Genomic DNA, 15,628 nt, shown 5'->3' with positions numbered 1-15,628 from the left:
CAGTAAAGAATCATTTCAGTAACTTTTCTAACAAAGCTAAGTTTGGAGTTTTTCTTTCATTGAAATAAAAAAACACAAAATTTACCATCTTAACCATATTTAATTATACCGGTCAGTAGTGTTAATACATTCACATTGCTGTGAAACTAGTGTTTGTTTATATTTCCCCATACCATCTCCACCTTTCCTATGAATTTACTATAGTATAGCTCTCAAACCACAAATTTTTTTTTTTTATTTTTTATATTTTATTTTTCAATTATAGTTTATATTCAATATTATTTTGTATTAGATTCAGGTATGTAACATAGTGATTAGACAGTCGTATACTTTACAAAGTGTTCCCCCCCAATGTTTCCATTACCCACCTGGCACCATATGTAGTTAGTTATCACAATATTATTGACTGTATTCCCTGGGCTATACTGTACATCCTCGTGACTATTTTGTCACTACTAATTTATACTTTTTAATCCCTACCCCCTTCCCCTCTGGCAACCGTGAGTCTGTTCTCTCTGAATCTGTTTCAATATTGTTTATCAAACCACATTTTTAACTTTTATTTTGATTATTATCATTTTGGAATATGATTAAAATTCAGCATATTGCAAGATAGCATGTCTAAAACCCACAAGTTTAGATACAGCAAGATTTAGTCTGTTTCCCCCTATGTAAAATGAGAATGATGATAAACAGTACTTTACAGGTTTTGTCACCAAATCTATTACATGCAGTAATCCTTAAGCTCCTCAGCATAGACAGTGCTTAAACGAAAGCAGCCCACCTGGGCTCTCCCCTGTTTCTCCTTCTATCCTAGGCCCTTCCTTAGTTCACCGCCCCAGCTGTAATAAACTTACTCTCAAAATCTAAAACAAAATATGTGCTTAAAAATTATTAACTGTTCGTTGGACTGGGATGCAAAGGACCCAGGTTCGAGACCCCGAGGTCGCCAGCTTGAGCGTGGGCTCATCTGGTTTGCGCAAGAGCCTACCAGCTTGAACTCAGGGTCGCTGGCTCCAGCAGGGGGTTACTTGGTCTGCTGAAGGCCCACAGTCAGGGCACATATGAGAAAGCAATCAATGAACAACTAAGGTGTCGCAACAAAAAACTAGTGATTGGTGCTTCTCATCTCTCTCCGTTCCTGTCTGTTTGTCCCTGTCTATCCCTCTCTCTGACTCACTCTCTGTCTCTGTAAAAAATAAATAAAATTTTTAAAAAATTATTAGCTATTATTATTTAAATAGTATATTGTAGGCTGACCCATTTTAAGAAAACTCCCACACACAAAAAATTTAAAAATAAGAAAACTCCCAGTACTTGACAGTCCAAACTTTTATAAATTGAATACAAAAGTAACTATTATTACAAAAAAATTAACATTTCTTGTATTAGAGTTACAGTACATTTTTTCTTCAATGTCAGCTTATGTTAATTATATTTCAATAAAACCAGAAAAAATGAGCTACCTAAATTTGTTTGTTTATTTGTTTTTAAGTGAGAGGAAGGGAGATAGACTCCCGCATGTGCCCCACTGGGGTCCACCCAGCAGCCCCTATGTGTGGCTGGTGCTCGAATCAGCCGAGCTACCTCAGCACCTAAGGCTGACACTTGAACCAGCTGAGCCATCCTCAGTGCCTGGGCCAACACTCAAACCAGTTGAGCCACTGGCTGTGGGAAGGGAAGAGGGAGAGAAGGGAAAAGGGAGCGGAAGAGAAGCAGATGGTCCCTTCTCCTGTGTGCCCTGACCAGGGATCAAACCTGGGATGTCCACACACCAGGCTGATGCTCTATCCACTGAGACAACCAGCCAGGGCTGAGTTTTTAAAAGTAATTGTTTTATAGAAAAGGAATATAAAATATTTTACTTTTAGTCATTTAACGAAGCACAAAAAAATATATAATTTTATTCTATAAATGTACTGACTATTTCTAAGTTCCTTTTCTTTTTTTGAGGACTGTCAAGAGAGACTATGGTTCTTAAATGTATTAATAAAACTAAACAGCTTTGAGGCCCTGGCCGGTTGGCTCAGTGGTAGAGCGTCGGCCTGGCGTGCGGGGGGACCCGGGTTCGATTCCCGGCCAGGGCACATAGGAGAAGCACCCATTTGCTTCTCCACCCCCCCTCCTTCCTCTTGTCTCTCTCTTCCCCTCCCGCAGCCGAGGCTCCATTGGAGCAAAGATGGCCCGGGCGCTGGGGATGGCTCCTTGGCCTCTGCCCCAGGCGCTAGAGTGGCTCTGGTCGCAACAGAGCGACGCCCCGGAGGGGCAGAGCATCGCCCCCTGGTGGGCGTGCCGGGTGGATCCCGGTCGGGCGCATGCGGGAGTCTGTCTGACTGTCTCTCCCCATTTCCAGCTTCAGAAAAATACAGAAAAAGAAAAAAAAAACTAAACAGCTTTGGGGCTATTCCAGAACTTTTCTAGATACACAGTATCCCTCCAAGGAAAATCATGCATTTTTCCAAAGAGAGTCCCCTTGTAGCAAAAGAATGTTTTTGGGGTCAAATAGGGCTTATAATACCTATCCTGCCTATCGGATGGCATTAAAATAGAGACTAAGGGATATATATTATAAAATCAAAATAAGTCATTTATATTAATATTATTTATAAAGATATGACCTGAATGAAATCAGATTACAGTCTAAGGGTAATTAGGTTAGAAAATAAATACTCCTTGATTCACTTAACTATTTTACTTATAAAAATTTACTTCAATTTTTAGGAGAACCAATCTGTTTTATACAGTGAAAAACATCCATATGTAAGATTACCGTATCACCCTTCTTTAGGAGGCAAGTAGAAAAAAAACTATAATTATACTGAATTTACAGACTACTATAAATATAATAGCAGATACTTATTTTATGTAGGCATTATGTAAGAAATGTAAAGAGGAATCTTTTATTTTTACAACTCTGCAGTCAACTTCTGTCCTTATATTCTGTCTTTCACTTATTTGTTACTGCATGTTAGTACCAATCACTAGGAATTTCATTATCTGAACAATGTGTATTATTTGTACAGGTTCTCATCTTTCTGAGAAACTCCAAACTTCTTTGAAAAAGGAGTGATGTCTCCACTTCTTCAACTGCAGTTCACTCCTCTGACTTCTGCTCCAGTTACTCTACTGAAACTCCTCTCAATCAGGTCATCGCTGACCTTCTATTTGTTATTTGTTAGACACCTCTTTTCAGTCTCTATCCAGCTTGATCTCTCTTTAGGATTTGACATATTAATTCCTTTAATCACTCTTGAAACTCCTCTAGCTTACGGAGTACCATTTTCCTCATGGTCCTCTTATTTCTCCAGCTGTTCTTTTCCAATTTGATGGTTCTCTGTCTAGTCTTGGGAATGTTGCTAGTTTCTTCGGCTCACATCTCTTTGTCTTGCCTTATACACCAGGTGATCTCATCTGTTCTCATGGTTTTAATTACCATACATTGCTAGTGACTATCAAACCTATATCTAAAGCCTTGACTTTTTCTTTCATTCGTTCATTCACTGTTTCTTTTTTAAAAATTATATGTATATATATATACACACACATATACATATACACATATATATGTATATGTATTATTTTATGTGAGGATGCATCTTTTTAAAAAAGGCAAAATAACATCATACTTAAAGTTAATAATTCTCTAATATTATCTATATCCCAGTCATATTAATACTTACCCAAACTATTCTTTAATGAACCTGGATCCAATCCAGGACCATTTATTGCATCTGGTTATTTCCATAAAGTCTTTCTGTTTTGTGGTTCTGACTTATTTATGGGCAAGTTGTCCAGAAAAAGATTCCACCGTCTGTGTTAGTCTGATTATTTCCCAATGGTGTCACTTGGCTGCATTTAGTTATACAGTATTTCTGAAACTGGAAGTTTGGCTATGCAAGCTTCAGCTTAATGGAAACCAGTTAAATATTTGTGACTAGAGTTCATCCTAGGTAATGTGTCATATTAGGAGATATAGGACATCTGGTGTCTTACCACTAGTGATGCAAAGATTAACTCCAGATTAGCATGATGACAGTTTCCACTACTGAGCAGTGAGGTTATACTCCACATCCTCCAATATTTCTTTAATGTTTATCCTGTGCTAAGTCCTCCAGAGCTCAACACATACTGGATGTTATTTATATATATATATATATATATACACACACACACACACGCGCGCGCGCGCGCACACACACACACACACACACTCTCTCTCTCTCTCTCTCTCTCTCTCACATGTTTCTTCCAAAAATGCACCGAAGAGCCTGAATGTTTTGATAATCTGCACTGCCAGTTGTAAACGGTTGGGTGCATGGAAAGAAATCAGTGGAGACCAACCACAGAAAGAACAAAGCTTAGGAACAGTAATTGTCTTTTTCTTAATATATATTATACAACTTTAAATCTCATACTAATACATCATATTTTTTTGTTGTTTTGTTTTTTTGGTTTTTTACAGAGACAGAGAGAGAGTCAGAGAGAGGGATAGTTAGGGACAGACAGACAGGAACGGAGAGATGAGAAGCATAAATCGTTAGTTTTTCGTTGCGCATTGCAACACCTTAGTTGTTCATTGATTGCTCTTTCATATGTGCCCCGACCGCAGGCCTTCAGCAGACTGAGTAACCCCTTGCTTGAGCCAGTGACCTTGGGTCCAAGCTGGTGAGCTTTTGCTCAAACCAGATGAGCCCGCGCTCAAGCTGGCGACCCTGGGGTCTCGAACCTGGGTCCTCGGCATCTCAGTCCGATGCTCTATCCACTGTGCCACCACCTAGTCAGGCTATTATTTTTAATAATCACCAAGTCTAAGAATCATGATGAGTTTAGGGTACTGGCTTCAGAAACAGACAGGCCTGGATTAGACTCTGACTCTATACAACTAATTAAGGCCATGACATTGGGCAAAGCACTTTAACTTCACTATGTATCAGTTTTCTTATCTGTAAAATGAGCATAAAACTACCTGCCTTATAATATTGTTTTGAGGATTAGAGATACCATATGAAAGAATACATAACCTAGCATTTGACACAAAAACACTTAATAAAAATTATTGCTGATTTCATGAAGAAAATAATCAAAATACATTTTAAATCCATGCTATATTTTTACCAAATAGGAAATGTGATTTGAGAGGCAGAAATGCTTGCTGTCATATGGTTCATTGTAAGCATATATTGTTCATATCTATGGGGGAAAAAAGCGATGCTCTTTGCCATAGTCCATTGAGCAATAGATAGCTATGAGTTAATAAATTCCTACCTCTTGTCTAATAATCAGTTACCATATAATGCAGGGGTCCCCAAACTACGGCCCGTGGGCCGCATGCGGCCCCCTGAGGCTGTTTATCCGGCCCCCACCACACTTCCGGAAGGGGCACCTCTTTCATTGGTGGTCAGTGAGAGGAGCATAGTTCCCATTGAAATACTGGTCAGTTTGTTGATTTAAATATACTTGTTCTTTATTTTAAATATTGTATTTGTTCCCGTTTTGGTTTTTTACTTTAAATAAGATATGTGCAGTGTGCATAGGGATTTGTTCATAGTTTCTTTATAGTCCGGCCCTCCAGTGGTCTGAGGGACAGTGAACTGGCCCCCTGTGTAAAAAGTTTGGGGACCCCTGATATAATGAATATAGGAATTGAACTGCTGTAATGAAAACAAGGCTCAAGTTCTTGTTAGAAACCAATTGAAAAAACTAAGGTAAAGGGTTATGGGGTTTTTCTTAGTTTTTTCTTGATTTTTGTTTTTTTTGTTTGTTTGTTTGTTTTTAAGAAATAATGTTTTAATGGAAATGGACTCCTAGATACAGAGAACACATTCATAGTTAACCAGAGGGAAGAGGAGCTGGGGGGACTGGATAAAAAACGGTGAAGAGATTGAGTACAAATTAGTAGCTACAAAATAGCCATGGGATGTAAAGTACAGCACAGGGAATAGAGTGAGTAATATTGTAATAACTGTGTATGGGGCCAGGTGGGTGCTGGAAATATCGGGGGAACACTTTGTAGAGTAGATGATTGTCTAACCCCGGGGTCGGGAACCTATGGCTCACAAGCTAGATGTGGCTCTTTTGATGGCTACATCTGGCTCGCAGACAAATCGTTAATAAAAAAAATAATATTAAAAATATAAAACATTCTCATGTATTACAATCCATTCATTTTCTACTGCTCATGTTCATGGTTGCGGGTGGCTGGAGCCAATTACAGCTGTCCTCCGGGACAACACTAAATTTTTATTGGATAATACGTAAGGTACACGGGCCGTTGTATGGCTCCAACGGCATTACATTTTAAAATATGGCTCTCTCAGCCAAAAAGTTTCCCGACCCCTGGTCTAACTGCTATACTGTACACCTGATACTAATACAAAATAATACTGAATTTAAAAAATGAAAGTGTTACCTGACCAGGCGGTGGTGCAGTGGATAAAGCATCGGACTGGGATGCGGAGGACCCAGGTTCGAGACCCCAAGGTCGCCAGCTTGACTGCGGGCTCATCTGATTTGAGCAAAGCTCCCCAGCTTGGACCCAAGGTCCCTGGCTTGAGCAAAGGATTACTCCGTCTGCTGTAACCCCACGGTCAAGGCACATATGAGAAAGCAATCAATGAACAACTAAGGTGTCACAACGAAAAACTAATGATTGATGCTTCTCTCTCCTTTCTTGTCTGTCTGTCCCTATCTATCCCTCTCTCTGACTCTCTCTGTTTAAAAAAAGAAAGTTTTAAAATTAATAAATACCTTCATTCCTTATTTTATAGGTGATAAAACTTAGGTACAATTAAGTAAACCAACTTGTTCTTGTCACAGAGTCACTTAGTGGCAGAGACCAAGGCTAAAAGTTTTTGTTCTGAATTTTTGTGTTAGTCCCTCTTAAGAACATTATTCTACTATATTATAGGATACATGTTTCTAATTCTTGTTAATTCATTGTTATTTTGAGCTCAAACATTTTTACATAAAAGTATGTATTGTAAATCTCCTTCTACCTGCCCTTTGATATATAAATTGTCCCCAAAGTATACCTCTTTTACCAGATTTTTTAACTCTTTTTAGAAATATTCTTTGCATATATACACCTCACCAGTGGTGGCACAGTGGATAAAGCATAGACACAGAATGCTGAGGTCCCCAGTTCAAAACCTGGAGATCTCCAACTTGAGCACAGGTTCATCAGCTTGAGTGCAGGGTCGCTGGCTTGAGTGTGGGATTATCAACATGATCCCAAGGTTGCTGGCCTGAACCACAAGGTTGCTGGCTTGAGGTAAAGTTGCTGGCTTGAACAAGGGATCACTGGCTCAGCTTGAACCCCCCAGTCAAGGCACATATGAGAAGCAATCATTGAAAAACTAAAGTGAAGCAACTATGAGTTGATGCTTCTCATTTCTCTCCTCCCTCTCATATCTCTCAAAAAAATTTTGCATATATAGAAGTGTGTGCACATATTGTGCATATATATACACACACACATACCTCTCCACTTTAGTTTATACAGGACTACAGTTTTGGACCTTGTTTTTTATCACTTAAAAATATCTCAGCAATTGTTCTACATCAGCACATAAAAGATTCTTGTATTTAATTTATTTTTACTTTTTGTTATATATATTTTCAAATTAATTTTTTGAAAGCTGTATTTTATTCTTTTTTTTTTTTTTTTTTTTGGTGTTTTTTCTGAAGTTGGAAACAGGGAGGCAGTCAGACAGACTCCTGCATGCGCCCGACCGGGATCCACCCGGCATGCCCACCAGGGGGCGATGCTCTGTTATGACCAGAGCCATTCTAGCACCTGAGGCAGAGGCCGTGGAGCCATCCTCAGCACCCAGGCCAACTTTTCTCCAGTGGAGCCTCAGCTGCGGGAGGGGAAGAGAGTGACAGAGAGGAAGGAGAGGGGGGAAGGGTGGAGAAGCAGATGGGTGCTTCTCCTGTGTACCCTGGCCGGGAATCGAACCCAGGACTCCTGCATGCCAGGCCAACGCTCTGGGGCCATATTCTTTTTTTTTTAATTGAGTGGCAGGGAGGCAGAGACAGACTCCCGCATGCACCCTGACTAGGATCCACCTAGCAAGCCCCCTACCAGGCAATGCTCTGCCCATCTGGGCCACTGCTCTATTGCTCGGCAACCGAGCTATTTTAGTACCTGAGGTGAGGCCATGGAGCCATCCTCAGTGCCCGAGGCCAACTTTGCTGGAACCATTCAAGCCATTCGAGCCATGGCTGTGGGAGGGGAAGAGATAGAGAAAGAGATAGGGAGGGGAGGGGTAGAAAAGCAGATGGTCACTTCTCCTGTGTGCCCTGACCAGGAATCAAACTCGGCACTTCCATATGCCAGGCCAACAATCTACCGCTGAGCCAACCAGCCAGAGCTTATTCACCTCCTAATGTGATGGACTTTTAGGTTTCTAGATTTTGCCATTGCAGAGAATGCTCAGTAAATATTCTTGTGCATATGTCTGCATACACTGGAATTAATAACTTGAATTAACTAGAAATGGAATGCTGAGTCATCAGATAATGTGCTTTTTTAATTTTGGTAGATACTGTAAAATTGTCTTCCAAGCTGTACTTCAACCAAAAATATGAAAGTCTGTTTCTCCACTCCTTTGCCAACATATCATAATATTAGTGGGTTTTTTGTTTTGTTTTTTAATTTTATTTATTTGTTTATTTTTTTACAGACAGAGAGTGAGTCAGAGAGAGGGTAGACATGGACAGACAGACAGGAACGGAGAGAGATGAGAAGCATCAATCATTAGTTTTTCGTTGCACATTGCAACACCTTAGTTGTTCATTGATTGCTCTCTCATATGTGCCTTGACCGTGAGCTTTCAGCAGACCACGTAACCCCTTGCTGGAGCCAGCGACCTTGGGTCCAAGCTGGTGGGCTTTTGCTCTAGCAAGATAAGCCTGCGCTCAAGCTGGCGACCATGGGGTCTTGAACCTGGGTGCTCTGCATCCCAGTCCGACGCTCTATCCACTGCGCCACCACCTGGTCAGGCTATAATATTAGTTTTTGTAAATCTTTGCTACTCTGGAAAGTGAAAACCATATCTGACCATTTTAATTTGCATTTCTTTTTAATTATTGACAACTGAGCATCTTTTCCTGAATTTGAAAACTTGTTTTTCTGCAGTCCATTGAGCTATAATGTATCAGATTTCTGATTGTGAGTAATTGAAGCTAGCCGACCAGTTGAAGCATAAAAGGGAAATGTATAAATGGGTACAGGAGTCATTATCTTTTAGAAACTACGGCAGAATTCAACAGGACCTCAGAAGAAGCCTGAAACAGCCTGCTGAAAAGCAATCAGAGACCAATCTGTGAGCTTTGTCTCCTCTTGTCCCTGCTTTTCTCTGCGTGTCCACATTATTCTCTCACTAATCTGACTAAACATAGCCACTCATGAGTTTTAGGTTTCTACATTACAAGTTCAGTCACTCCGAGAGACTGAACCTCTCTCTCTCTTGTGGAGAGAGAATCTCTGGTTAAGCCAGACAACATTCTCTGGCCCATTAACTTATGGCCGTGGAAGCAGGATCATGTGGTAAAATGTGACGACTGCAAGTCTAGTCACATGCTAGGTTGAGCAGAAGACCCAGTAGTGGCTGTTAATAGTAAAGTGATTTTTTTTCCTTTGTTTTTTCTTTACTTGGGACAAAGAGGAGAAGAGTAATTTATTTTAATTGGAGAAAATTTAGATCATGAGATCAGCAAAGATATAACCCATATTCCTATTTGCAAAAGGAAATACTGTAACATTTTACTTTATTTTTCCCTTTTATTCTCTGAATTTGTTATTAGTATTACTTATTTTACAGAGTTGTAATCCATCTCATAGTCTGCTTTTATCACTCAATATATATGGTAAACATATTTCTATGATTTGAAATCTACTACAATATACCATGACTGTTCCCCTGCATTTGAACTCTTCCTGATTTGTTTACCATTAAATGACACAGACAACAGTGTGGGGGTTGCAGGAGGTGCAGAGAGGTGGAGGAGGGAGAGGAAGGGACAGATGCTGATGAAGGGAGACTCAGCTTGGGGTGGTGAACACAGTGCAGTATACAGATGTTTGGGGGAATTGTGCACCTGAAAGCTATATAATTTTATTAACTAATGTCACCCCAGTAAATTCAATGAAAAGTAAAAATAAATAAGAAAAAAGACAACTAGAATCTAATATTCACAACTATATATTATAGTTCTTTTGAAACACAGTTTTTTAAAAATCACCCTCATTTTAATCAAAGCTAGCCAAATTAAGACTAATTTACTTCATAAGTCTGGTTTCAGTCCGTTGAGCCTAGTTATTTGCATAAACACAACAAGAATAGCAATTGATTATGTAGGCTGTCTTAAATCTGCTTTGCTGATTTCATAAGGAATCTCCAGATTGGACTTTAATCAGACTCTCAAGGCTGAGAAGCCACACCACATAGTTCCCTTCAGCCTTTGCCTGCAACACCTAGAGCCTTGAGTGAATTTCTCAGACTTAAGATCCCTCGAACTGTCTAGAGCAGTGGTCCCCAACCCCCAGGCCGCGGACCGGTACCAGTCCGTGGGCCATTTGGTACCGGTCCACAGAGAAAGAATAAATAACTTACATTATTTCCGTTTTATTTATATTTAAGTCTGAATGATGTTTTATTTTTTAAAAATGACCAGATTCCCTCTGTTACATCCGTCTAAGACTCACTCTTGATGCTTGTCTCGGTCACGTGATACATTTATCTGTCCCACCCTAAAGGCTGGTCCGTGAAAATATTTTCTGACGTTAAACCGGTCCGTGGCCCAAAAAAGGTTGAGGACCACTGGTCTAGAGGATGTTTCTTTGCAATCTCCCAGGAAAGCAACCTCCACTCCTTAGCAGGAAAGACCGCTGTGAACCATGAAAGTAAGGTAGCAACCAGGCTGTTTTTCTAAGGGGTTTTTATTGGTTCAAAGTCGATCTTAATTCCTTAAAACTTTCTGGTGAGGACCCCAAAGCAAGGATGATAGGCCAGGCTTCAGCTGTGTTTCAGCTCCAGGTCCAGAAAATCAGCAAATTAAGGACCCCCTGCCTGGGGCTAACCAATCAGTAGAGACCACAACCTTGAATTGAAGAATATTCTATTGAGATCCTCCCCTGGGACCTCCCTTAAAATCTCCACCTGTAAAAAGCCCTTTTTAATCTAGTATTAATTATACCTTATGTATTAATTGTACCAAGATAAAAGCAAGCTTTTTATCTTGCTTTTTTCTTTTAACATTATTTGTTTGAAACTTTGTTAATATTTTTAGTGACTGCCCAACATTTTTAGTTGAATTACCTAAATTTAAGTTTTAAAAAATTATTTTAAAAAATATTTTCTGTACATATACAGCCATGTGTTGCTTAACAACAGAGATACGTTCTGAGAAATGCCTCTATGTGATTTCATACATAGAGTTGTACAGATATCATAGAGTACACTTACAGAAACCTAGGTGATGGAGCCCACTGCACACCTAGGCTGTATGGCAAAGCCTGTTGCTTCACGGCTGCAAGCCTCTGCAGCATATTACTGCACAAAACAGCTTGAGATGATACCAGACAGGAGAAAATGAAATCAAGAGGCACACAACCCTGGCCTGTTGGCTCAGTGGTAGAGCATCGGCCTCACTTGTAGATGTCCTGTGTTCGATTCCCAGTCAGCACACAGGAGAAGCGACCATCTGCTTCTCCACCTCTCCCTTTTCTCCCCCCATCTCTTTCTCTCTATTCTCCCACAGCCATGGCTTGATTGGCTTCAGTGAGTTAGCCTCAGGCGCTAAGGATGGCTCCATGGCCTCACCTCACTCCCTAAAAAATGGCTCCAGTTGCCCCATATGGGCAGAGATCGCCCCCTAGTGGCCTTGTCGGGTGGATCCCGATCAGGGTGCATGGGAGTCTGTCTCTGCCTCCCTTCCTTTCAGTAAAATAAAAAAAAGAGAGAGAGACACACACACACACACACACACACTACACAAAACCTATGAGGCTGCTGCGGGTGTAACACGCCACACTTTTATAGCAAGGTTTTTTTATAAGTAGACAGAGTACACTCTAAAATTAAAAGTATAGTATAGTAAACACATAAACAGAGTAATTTATTATCATTATTAAGTATTATGCATTGTATATAATTCTATGTGCTTTTAGACTGCTGGTAGTGCAGTAAGTTTGTTTATACCAGCATTACCACAAACACATGAGTAACACATTGCACTACAACTTTATGATGGCTATGATGTCACTAGGTGATAGGAATTTTTCAGCTCCATTATAATCTTATAAGACCACCTTCTATCTGGAGTCTGTTGTTGACCAAAATGATGACATTGTATATATCATGTAACTGTACTCTTCTAAAGGGTATTAGATTATACTATGAAGTATTTTTCTTTAGAATTAGCAATCTAATTTAAAACAAAATAAAACAAAACAAAACAAAAACAGCCCAACTAGGTGGTGGCAAAATGGATAGAGTGTCTACCTGAGACACTGAGTTCCCGGGTTCAAAACTCCAAGGTCGCCAGCTTCAGTGCAGGCTCACCAGCTTGAGCACAGAGTCACTGGCTTGAGTGTGGGATTATAGACATGACCCCATGGTCACTGGCTTGAGCCCTAAGGTTGCTGGCTTGAAGCCCAAGGTCACTGTTTGAGCAAGGGGTCACTAGCTCATATAGAGCTCCCTGGTCAAGGTACATATGAGAAGCAGTCAATAACAACTAAAGTGCTGCAACTATGAGTTGATGCTTCTCATTTCTCTCCCTTCTTGTCACTGTTTCTGACTCTCTCACTTAAAAAAAAAAATCGCCATTTTCCTACACTTAGAAAAAGTGCATTATCTTATCTTGTGGTTATGCATGTCTGAATTGCTGCAAAACCGCATTTGAAAGTCATCCTTAATATTACTAGGGTTCCAATTGAGTTAGGTAGGATCTTTGGACTGTTTTACAATTTCTAAGGCAAAACTCAAAAGAAAAAAATGTCCATAGGAATTTTCTGTGGAAAAAAAATGATATCACTAAATTCCTTGTAATGTTCTCAAAGTAATATTTGGCAGCCCGTATTATTTGGTGCATGCTAAGAGAATAAACTTAACTGTTTATAATACTGTTTACTTTATGATAATAGCATGTTTTTAGGGTCTTAAACAATCTTCAGTATATATTAATGTGTCATTTATTCATTCTTATAATAATGACTTTAGGTCAACTGGCTATTCTGAGGTGATTGTTGTTGTTGGGGGCTGTGAACGAGTTGGAGGATTTAATCTTCCGTACACTGAGTGCTATGATCCTGTGACAGGAGAATGGAAGTCTTTGGCTAAGCTTCCAGAATTTACCAAATCAGAGTATGCAGTCTGTGCTCTACGGAATGACATTCTTGTTTCAGGTAAATAAAGAATTATTATAGTAGCTACTTTTAATTTGAACATAATCTTGGCTGTTTTAAATGATAACAGTGTCTCAAAAGAAAACAGTGAAATTGGATATGCCTACTTCAGACAGATCAGTTCATACAATAAATAAAACCAAGAATGCCTTTTTGCTATAACTACAGTATCTATGGTCTAAAGTCTGTTAATTGGTTAAGTAATTGTACCAGCTTTGCTGGTTGCTATATTACTACATACTGAACAATATAACAACACATACTTTATTTTGTACAATGGTATGCCTTTTTAAAAATGGGTAATTCTTAAAAATTTTTTCTTTAAAAATAATTCTTTTGGTGCTTCTGATGACAATCTTCTAAATTAACAATCTATATACATTTGTAAAATTCATAGTCTGCATTTTATTATTTGAGGCCTGTAGTTACTTGTCAAGATAACAGTTTGCAAAGTTTACCTCTATTCTGTAGAACTATTTCCATTAAGCTTTAAGAGGGTCCTTGTTTCATTTATTGAACTGAATTTTTAAAATTCTTGGACTGGGTGAATAAAGCCCATATTTGTATTATCTATGCCTTGGGCATAGATCCTTTGGAGATATATATATACATTATTATATGTACATTGTTTGCATTTAAAGGTGGAAGAATCAATGGCCGTGATGTATGGATTTATAATTCACAGTTAAATATTTGGATCAGAGTTGCTTCTCTAAATAAAGGCAGATGGCGTCACAAAATGGCTGTCCTCCTTGGTAAAGTAAGAGAAACCACTTTTTATTATTATTGCTGATACATTTCCAAAGTCAATACCACATGAATTCTTCATTTTACTCACCCTCTGAGTATTTTGAATTCAAATTGTATTTCCTTCCATTTCAAATCTCAATAGATAAACTGAAAATATAAACAATTTGACACTGTACTTCTGAATGGATATTTTGTTCTCCCAATTTGGAATTCGTGGCAGTACAGCACATTTCTCTTTTCATGCACCATTGGAATCTAAATGCCTAAGAAACGCTGGAAAATAAAGGCATTACATCAAGTACAAAAACAAGCCAGTGTCTAATACACGCAGTCTTTCCTTTTACTGACTTTGGCAGTCAGGCAGAGATATATTTATGGAGGGTGATGCTATTTTATCTTCTTTATTTGTACAAGTGGGAACAAAACTAAAATGTGTTAAGATAAACTAACCAACATATTTTAAAGAAAAACTTGTTATTGACTGCAGCTAATAAGTATTATAAAAAATATGTAATTTGGATCTGAACCATTAGCTGTTTATAGGAACTTGAGAATCACTTGTAGACCAGTGGTTTCCAAACTTTTAAAAAGCAACTACACTCTCCTTTTTAAAATTAAATCTAATACGAAACTCCTTTCCATAAAACATAAAAATACAGCAGTTATACTAGGAGCTAGCTTAGGCTCTTGAGCTTTTCCCTGCCTTCTCTCTGTCAGCTCCCAAAGCCACCTCGGATTAACGAGCAATCTGCGGAACGGCAGCACACTTGCTCGTACGTGTACTTCTGACTGGTCCCTTGGGGGACCCCTTTCCAAAACAATTGCTACTTCTTAGGTCCTCCTGCGGAGATGTTTCAGAGCTACCAATGAGAAAACAGAACTGTTCTGATTTAGAACAGAGGTGCTGCCAGGGACCCTTCCCACTCAGTCTCTCACCAGTCTTCCTCTCCACTCCCATCCCCACAGAAGCTTCTTGAAATGTCTCTCTAGTAGAACGCCAGAGCTTCTCAAAGCACAGTTGGAAATCTGTTAATTACTAAGGATTTCTTTTTGATACCTAAGGATATTGATTTAGTGTGCTGCTGCTGTCAGTGAAATAACGAGGACCTTGACAGAGAGATGTAAGGGAAATAAAATATGGGGAGAGTATTTTCTTTTCTCTTTTTCCTTTCTCTTTTTTCCAAGTGAGAGGAGAGGGATAGAAAGACAGACTCCTGCATGCACCCCAACCGGGATCCACCCAGCAACCCTGTCTGGGGCTGATGCTCTGCCCATCTGGGGCCATGCTCTCAACCGAGCTATTTTTAACCCCTGAGGTAGAGCCTCCTGAGCTAATCCTCAGTGCCCAGAGCTATCCTCAGTGCCCGGATGGATGCGCTCCAATTGAGCCAATGGCTGTGGGAGGGAAAGAGGAGAGGGAGAAGGGTAGAGAAGCAGATGGGCGCTTCTCCTGTGTGCCCTGACCGG

The 15,628-nt window shown here is 39.5% G+C and overlaps 1 protein-coding gene across 4 annotated transcripts in view; it reads left to right on the top strand.

The window, feature by feature from the left end:
• Positions 1 to 15,628, top strand: part of KLHL24 (kelch like family member 24) — a 47,658-nt gene that overhangs the window by 16,435 nt on the left and 15,595 nt on the right. For all 4 annotated transcript variants that reach the window (XM_066347215.1, XM_066347217.1, XM_066347216.1 and 1 more), the window contains 2 exons: positions 13,227 to 13,411; positions 14,053 to 14,171. In XM_066347215.1, coding sequence (XP_066203312.1) covers positions 13,227 to 13,411; positions 14,053 to 14,171 — 304 coding nt within the window. The remainder of the gene's footprint in view (positions 1 to 13,226; positions 13,412 to 14,052; positions 14,172 to 15,628) is intronic.

This window comes from Saccopteryx leptura, chromosome 8, assembly GCF_036850995.1.
Source record: "Saccopteryx leptura isolate mSacLep1 chromosome 8, mSacLep1_pri_phased_curated, whole genome shotgun sequence".
In the NCBI taxonomy this organism is placed as follows: Eukaryota; Metazoa; Chordata; class Mammalia; order Chiroptera; family Emballonuridae; genus Saccopteryx; species Saccopteryx leptura.
Note: the sequence above shows the minus strand (reverse complement) of the source record. Positions and strands in the feature narration are given on the sequence as shown.